Raw genomic sequence first — 8465 nt, 5'->3', positions numbered from 1 at the left:
GATCCGCCCGCCTCGGCCTCCCAAAGTGCTGGGATTACAGGCTTGAGCCACCGCGCCCGGCCTCAGATGCTTTTTTCAAACAGTTTTTCTTGGTTGTGTATTTAGCCTACATCTCCAGCAATTACATGGTATTTCATTTCATTTCTGTAATGCTAACTGTACTTTAAAATATTAAATTATAACTGATGGAATCTCCCTTCCCTTATGGAAATAGATCCAAGGCAATCCTATAGAGTTTGTGGACTGAAGGGGATAGGGGCTGTTCATTTTTAAAACAATTACTATGTATTCTCTGAAAGTGTGTTATTTTCAAAGTGCCCATCAGTGACAGTTTCCCAATAGGTCAATTCACTATTCTTAACTGGACAACAAACATTTTAAGGGTATCAGACAGCTCCCTCTGAGTCCCCTATGTATTGTTGATTCTTCACTAAACTACTAATTGTTCTAAATGGAATTTAGGCACCAGCATATTTCCATGATCTTTCACACCCCTACACAGAGATTTTCTTCTTCTCCTAGGTTAAACTAATACTCAGTACCATAGATTTCTGAAATTGCCCCTTTAGGGAAAGAAAAGGTGAAAGCTAGATAATGCTTCTCCCCCCTGCCACCTAAACACACACACATTCATACAGTCAATGACACTCTCCAAAATAATGTTTCTGAATTATCTATAGAACAAGATGGCAGACATATTTCAAAATATATTTCATCCAATCGTTACAAAACAGCTTAGCAACAGATCATTTGAGTTGGGAAAAATATCAACATTGGGTGAAGGGATAAGGTGACCCTTTGAAATTGCCTGCAGCACAAACAGAAAACGAAAACACCATCTCTTTCTCCAGCTCCCACGACTGCTCCAAAGTAGAGCCAACAAGTCCTGCAAGACACACACGCGGGTGGCCACTATGGACGTCCCATTTCCAGGCACCATTTAGCAAGCAGAAGAGGAAAACCCACACCACGGAAACCCTTTAGTGGGTGCCTCGCTCTGTAAATATAATTGAATTAAAGGCGGTCCCCTGGAACTGCCTGGGGGGGACTCTGCCTTGGGCCGTGGGACACGCAGCGCTGGTCCCTACCTCAGATTTCCACACGACGTAGGGGTGCCCGTGACTGTCGGGTGGGGACTGGAACTTCCTCTGCTGGAGCCACCTCCTAGGAGAAGTGAAGATGCCATTGGGGCCTCCCCCGGAGGAACAGAGGATACTCGAAGCGCTTCGGCTACTGGTTGGCCCGACCAGGACAGAAGGCAGGTCCCAGGCCATGCTCTTCTTGAGGCCGCCACGACCCAGGGGAACCTCATAGTCAAAGTGAAAGCTGCCGGATGGTGACTTCTCCTGAGGGGTGCTGGGTGTGGAGAAGGATGAGCAAAGCGGTCCAGGAGGCGGTAGCCGGGTGGCCCTAGGGGGCGGACCCCGGGGAGAGGACGCCAAGCGAGGGCCCAGACCCTCGGATGGGAGTGACGGGGTATAGAGGCGGCCCGCCGTGGCTCCCCGCGCACTGCCCTCCGCGCCCGCCTCGCCACCCCCGCAGCCGCCGATCAGGGCCGGGTCCAGGCTGCGGGTCTGGCGCAGTTTCCTCTTGGAGAAGCCCTTGGCCGAGGCCGCACTACTTGAAGCGGGCGAGGAACAAGAGAAGACGCTGTGGAGCAGGCTCTGCGCGGACATCTCGGCGGTGCTGCACCTGAGGACCACCTCCTCTTCCCTCCCTGGACGCTGGTGGCTTTGGGTCGGGAACGGAAAGGGACTCGGGCAGAGGTGGCAGGCGGGGCTGGCCCGGGTTTGCCCAGGACGGTGGAGAGCAAAGCCCAGCTCACGCGCCGCCGGTGCGCTCCAAGTGCCCCGGCGGCGGCAGGAGCAGCAGATCCATCACCAGCCTTCTAGGAAAATGGGTCTGGGGACCTCCTGCAGCCGCTAGAACCTTCCTCCGGAGCCCAAGACGCGAAGAGGGTCAGGAAGAGGAGGAGGAAGGTCAGGCGCTCGCTGGGTTCCCAGTTCCAGCCTGCCAGCGCCACTCCCCCTTCCCAGCTGAGGCAGGAGACGCAGCGCTCCTGCTCTCTGGCTCTGGATGGCTTCTAAAACTCCAGCAAGCTCCTCCTTGCGGCCCGAGGACAGTCCCGAGGGCCAGGGAGGAGGCCGCCTGGGCGTGAGCCCAGGGCGCGTCCACCGCGCTCCCGGCGCAGCGAGAACTTCCTCCTGCTCCTGAGTCGGGCGCCTGAGCTGCGCCTCCTGCACTCTCTCCTGCCCCGGCGCCCGAGGTTGCGCGCCTGGCCTCAGCTGGGCAGCTGCTCCTACTCTTCCGACTGGAGAGGCTCAAGGGTGGTTTCAAGCTCAAGGTTCTCGCGGGGTCTCTGTCTTGCTGCGGTGTGGGGACACCGAGCGTGCTGCGCCCGGGACCTCCAAAGGCTGCGTGCCCACGGTGGGAGAGAATTCCCGGCTGCGCTCAGCGCTCTCGGTGGAGGAGGGAGCTCAGGAGAGAGCTCCAAGGCCGGGTGTGCGTGTTCCGCCGCAGGGGAACACGAAATTCGCAGCCCAGCCTTGGGCCCAGGGCAGACGCGGAGAGGTCCCCGCACGCTCACTCTAGAGGCAGCGAGAAGGGGGCGGCCAGGACAAGTAGAGCTGGAGGAATGCCGGGGCTGGAGCTGGGGCGGAGCCAGAAGCAGGAGAAAGCGGAACGTGAAAAGAGTTTGCCAGGAGCCAAACCTGCAAGCGGCGAGGAGAGAAGGCAGCTCGCCACTAATACCGGGTCTCCTGGAGAGAAAGTCGTGAGGACGGAAGTGCGGACCTTTTCCCCCCGTCTCCCCACCCCCAGATCAAGGGTCGCGCCAGCTCCACTCACGTTTCTGGAAAGGAAGGGAAGTGTCAGATTGCACCCCACCCACTGGTGTCAGATGGGCAGCCGGAGACGGTTGCTCTGAAGTTGGAGTTAAATCTTCTGCCTTTTCTCCCCGCCCCGCCCCCCATCCCCCGGCTGTTTTTGTTTTTAAAAAGGAAGGATAGATAGGAGACTGTCTAAATGCAGTGGCTGCCAATGAATGAGCTGGAGATGGAGACCTACTAAGAAAGTGGAGGGGGAGGAGCTTTTGCCGTGGAAGGACTCCTGAGCACGTGCGGAAACGTGCTCTAGGAGGAGGCGTGAGGGAGGCCGGGCAGGGGGCTGGAGCCGGGCGCAGCTTCAGCCCAGAGGCTGCAGACATTGGCGCTCACAAAGCTATCTGTCTCCACGTCCCGCTCTGGGACTCCTCTGGGCTCAGCGCGCAGTGGCCACAGTCCTGGGAAGCTGGAGAACGCTGGTGAAATCAATCTTCCCGGCAAGGAAATGAGTCTGAGAGCAGCTTCTCCCGCTGTCGGACCCCTGGAATCTATAAAGCGCAAAGCCTCGCCCTCCGCTTGGAGGGCTTTTTGACCTAACAGTTAAGCTTTGCAATGCAACTTACAACCATCTCGGCAGGGAGCAGACAGAATGTTGGAAATGTCTACTTTGTGTTTGTGTCCTCTTTTATCACTTAGAGATGAAGAGAATTTTTTACAAATGTAAGGGTGACTTTCCTTTACCATTTATTTTATTTTGGAGAAAAAATACAATGAAGTTATAAATACAGATGTTGGACACGAACATTCGTCTTGCATATCTACCAGAATTGTCCAAGTTTGATTCTGGAAGACTTTCTTTATTCCCTATGACATTTTCAGGGTAAAAGTTAATTTACTTTGACTCTTTGAAGAGCGTGTTCAGTGTTCCTAGGTGTTCAGCTATTTTGGAGGAGGTTCGTCATGAAATCTAATTAGGAGAATTTGATGCCTCCACAAAGGGCGTCGGACTCCCAGGTCTTGGCTGTATTCGTTTTTTGTAAAAGCAGCCGGACAGACTGCACCCGAAGAGTTTTTTTTTCCGGTAGTTTTAATGAGCTATCTGCCGTCTGAAGACAGAGTGCGATTCTAGTTTCCCATCCCCCATCACTGTCCATCTCTTCTTACCCCGAGCCTCTTAAGTATTTTCAGTGGCTGTCAATCAGGTGTGCTGCTGAGAGGCACAGTGTTTAAAAACAGCTCTTGCTCCCCTGCCTAACTACACACAGGCCAAGTTACATTTGGGGGCTTGTTGGCATTGGCTTTCTTCCCTCCTCATACAAGTCACGTTAGAAGTAAAAGTGGGTGGGTCTTGTCTGCCCTTTCTTTAGTAACAAAACTGTGTAACTTATCACTGGTAATGGAAACACTTAATGTCTCTACCACTGGGATACCATTGCATGGTTATGCCTCATTGCATGGTTATGCCTCAGTGGAGTTTGGTATTCGGGGTAGATGGTTAACAGAGTCACTTCACAGAATCACTTATAACTCAAGGGGGGTGAGCAACTTGATGATTGTATTTGATGATTTATATAAGTTATATTTCTCTAAGCCCATATGATAACCATGGGGTAGCAAATGCACCCCTGCCATGACTGTATAGGCTAGTATGAATGCCCTCCAGACACAAGGGCATACATTCTTGATCATGGGTGTCGGAGAGCCGACCAGAGAGGGATTCTTCTATTAGCACTCCTAGGGCTTGGAGCAGACACATGTCAGTTAATTCATCATCTAGTTTCCAAGTGTTCCTGACCCTCCAGGAAACTGGAAACTTGTGTCACTGTTCGGAACAGTGAATAAATTGTTTTAAATATTAATCAAATTAGACTGGGACTCCTTTTAAAAACTCAGTGTAAGTATGGGTGCTTTTAATACATGGGACGGGGGATGTTGATGTTCTTCTGGAAAGAAAGACTTTGTAAGAATTTTTTTGGATTTTTTTAAAAACTATTTTGATTTTCAACCTGACTGCTGTTAGGTTTACCTTGCAGTCATAGTGGCTTATGGTGGATTCCTTCATTCCTATTTAAGGCATCCTATTTAACTCTTGTTTGTTATATATTCTCTTTGCTTATATAGACTCAACTCACACTGGCCTTTCTGATCAACTGTCAGGTTATGCCAAATTCAGTTTAGATCTATGGGTTTTGATTACCAATTTCAAAAAATGGTTGGTTTTGTTACATTGCTTCCCAGAATCCTTCTTACAATTCATCAGCTAGCTTCAGAAGCAATATAATTGGTAGTCAAGAAATAAATAGTTTTAATGTATATACTTTCAAAAGCAGGTTTCTAAGACTTTGCTTTGCTTCTCTATTAGGGCATTTGATGTTGAAAATAGTGCCTATATTTGTTAATTTTTTCCTCAGAGACAAAGTTAATCAAGGACTTGGGATACCTTTTATTAAAGAGCAGAACATTCTGTTCACTATTCATTCCCCATGATAATTATTGTAGAAATCTAGGATTTAAAAAACATCTTATGCTATCTATTCCATCTGGACATGGCACAAGAATATTCCAATGGAAGTTCTAGAATACTTGGACTGACATCAAGCTATCCTGTTATCAGAGATCCTAGAAAACTCATCAGTATTCTTTCTATTCCCTTGAGAGACTGTTCTACAAACACACACATCTTACTATCATAGGATATATTCTGATGCTTAACCTAAATTTCCCTTTCCTTAACTTCATCCCTTGAAGCTTTTCATATCTCCAGCCAAAATTTCTCTTTATCCTTGGTGTTTAGATCCCAAAGCTATTTGTAGATTTTTATCATGCCCTTTGGGTCTGACTCTGTGGTTTGGCTACACTATAAAGTTCACATTTTGCTTTAAAACTATCACTGTAGATGATCTTTTCTGGACTCCCTCCAGTTGCTTTTTTTTTTTTTTTTTTCAGTCCTGAGGTCCAATATTCCAGGTCAGGGCATCCTATTTTGCTCTTGTTTGTTACGCAATCCCATTGCTTAAACAGTCTCAAATCACATTGAACTTTCTGATTGAGTGTCATATAATATTTCAGACTTCTATCTGATTGGCTCCCAACTTTTAGCATTGTTGATTTTCGTTTCATCCTGCCCATGTCTCTCAAACTGATCATGATCCCCCTGATATCATTTCTATGTTCTTAGTGGGTAAACAGTTCACAGCATCTCACTTGCCGGTAAAAGTCAGGGTTCTGTCTCCAAGCTCCTGGAACATGAAAAAGAAGCATCATTTAAATCTGTGTGACATGCATGGAATATATGAGAGATATGTGGAGAAATTTTACAAGACTTAAGAATGCAAATTGAATTAAATAGCCCAACTTCCCCATGCCTGAACTAAACATGTTTCTTTAGATTCCTATGTCAGCTGCCAAAGCACTTAAATTACAATTGACAAATGTCAGTGGAATTAAACGTAGAGTCTTTGAGTACAGGAAATTTTTGTCTTCTATTACATTTATACACCAACAGGCAAGGTTTGTGGCTCAATATTTTGGTTCAATTTCACATAGCCCAGAATTGGAACCATGAACCCTCCAGGTACACACTTGAGGTTTTAATATTCATCTAGTTGATAAGCAGATCTGTGACATTTTTTTCTGATGTTATATTCGGAAACCCAAATGACTATTCTTATTCATCTTTCCCAGTTTTTCCCCATTCTGTGTGCCTAATTTTGCCATTTCTTACCAACTGTGACCTTAAAAAATTAAATTCAATAAAAGAAAACTACTGTCTCTGTGTCCGCATCTGCACTGAACGCACAAACATCCACTTGCAACATTGTCCATTTTCTCATTTTCTGTGCAAATATTAGCAACATGTTCTATGTTTTCTAGTGTTTCATATTTATCTTCTAGACTTAAAAAAGCAGGAATTTGGCATAGGCACATTTTCTGCTTTTTTACTTACATGTTTATTTCTTGAGCAGATATGAGTACACTATTTCTTTTCTTTTTTTTTTTTTAAATACAGTTCACTCTGTGGCCCAGGCTGGAGTGCAGTGGAGCCATTTCGGCTCACTGCAACCTCCACCTCCCAGGTTCAAGCAATTCTCCTTCTTCAGCCTCCTCAGTAGCTGGGATCACAGGCACCTGCCACCATGCCCGGCTAATTTTTGTATTTTTAGTAGAGACGGGGTTTCACCGTCTTGGCCAGGCTGGTCTCAAAGTCCTGGTCTCAAGTAATCCTCATGCCTCAGCCTCCCAAAGTGCTGGGATTACAGGCATGAGCCACCGTGCCTGGTCGGGGTACACTATTTCTAAATGTCAACCATCCTGTTTTCATGGAACCCAAGTTAGCAAGGCAAGTGAAAAACAAGGCTGTATAAGAGTCTTAAACCAAGTTGCAGTGTAGATGTGCTCAGTAGGATCTCAGGGGCAACTCCTGAAACAAATAGCGGTTACTCTTTACCTGTGGCATGTGAAAGAATCTTCCAATATCAAATCCTAAATGCATGACCATCATCCCTTTTGCTTTAGGCTTTGAATCTTGATCTCAGGAGACTTTTAGTAATATAAATTGGCTGAAAACCAAATTCAGTTTTGGTTGATAAACATTTTTGAACACACACTGTGTGCTAGTGGCATTCTTTGTTTTACTTTCTTCTATCTTTGTGGTGAAAGTGCACTTAGAATCTCAAAATAAGTTAAATTTATCTGAACCTGGTATATAATTCAGCTGTACTAGTTACTTAAACTAATTTTTAAAATCTTCTGTAGCATATGTCTCAGAACTACTTTTGAGGATGAAGAATTCTGTAATAATGTAAACAATTTTAATAGATACTTTGTTAATTACCCTAAATTGTTCATAATCTAAGCATTCATCAACATTTCCCATTTTAAAAAGCAACCAAATAACATGAGGCTTCATTGCCTAGGAAATGTTAAATTTTCCCCCGAATCTTCACTTTTCTATATTGAATGGAAACAGGAGGACCTATTTTGCCTAACATGTTTCTCTGGTGACAAGGTAGGATGGGGTATGGAAGGGAAAGAAGAAAATAAAACAACTGGTACTATGCCCAGGGTACATATATACACATACGTATATATTAATATCAACTTTACTGAGAAATAATCTACATACAATAAGCTATATAGATGAATTTTGGCAGCTGCATATACCAATGAAACCACTACCGCAATCAATATACAGAACATTCCTATCACCTCCAGTGTATACTTTTTATTAACGTTCAATGAACATTGACAACTTGAGTTTTGCTATATTCATGGTTGACTGGTGCCTTCGGCCAATATAGAAAGGGAAGGAGGGAAGAGGAGAGTGAGGGAGGGAGGACAAAATAGAGAACAGAGCTTTTTTAGTTCTTGTAGTGGGTTGAAGTGTGTTCATCTAAAAGGTATATCCAAGTCCTAATCCCTGGTACATGTGAATGGGACCTTATTTGAAAATTGGGTTTTTGCACAAGTAATTAAGTTAAGATTAAGTCAGACTAAATTAGATGGGCCCTAAATCCAATGACTAGTGTCTTTATGAGAGAAAAGAAAAGGCAATTGGAATACAGACACATGCATGTGCACGGAAGAAGGCCATGTGAAGACAGAAGCAGAAATTAGAGTGATACAGCTACAAGCCAAAAAAAA

The 8465-nt window shown here is 45.8% G+C and overlaps 1 protein-coding gene across 1 annotated transcript; it reads right to left on the bottom strand.

The window, feature by feature from the left end:
• Positions 1–980: 980 nt before the first annotated feature.
• On the bottom strand, positions 981–4859 carry LOC108521195 (uncharacterized). Its single transcript, XM_017860879.1, is given in 4 exon segments — positions 981–1786; positions 1789–1888; positions 2369–2759; positions 4849–4859. Coding segments are annotated over 4 exon segments (1308 nt in total).
• Positions 4860–8465: the final 3606 nt, after the last annotated feature.

The sequence above is a fragment of the Rhinopithecus bieti genome, unplaced genomic scaffold (genome assembly GCF_001698545.2).
Source record: "Rhinopithecus bieti isolate Rb0 unplaced genomic scaffold, ASM169854v2 scaffold_58061, whole genome shotgun sequence".
In the NCBI taxonomy this organism is placed as follows: domain Eukaryota; kingdom Metazoa; phylum Chordata; class Mammalia; order Primates; family Cercopithecidae; genus Rhinopithecus; species Rhinopithecus bieti.
This window is presented reverse-complemented; position numbering and strand designations above follow the sequence as displayed.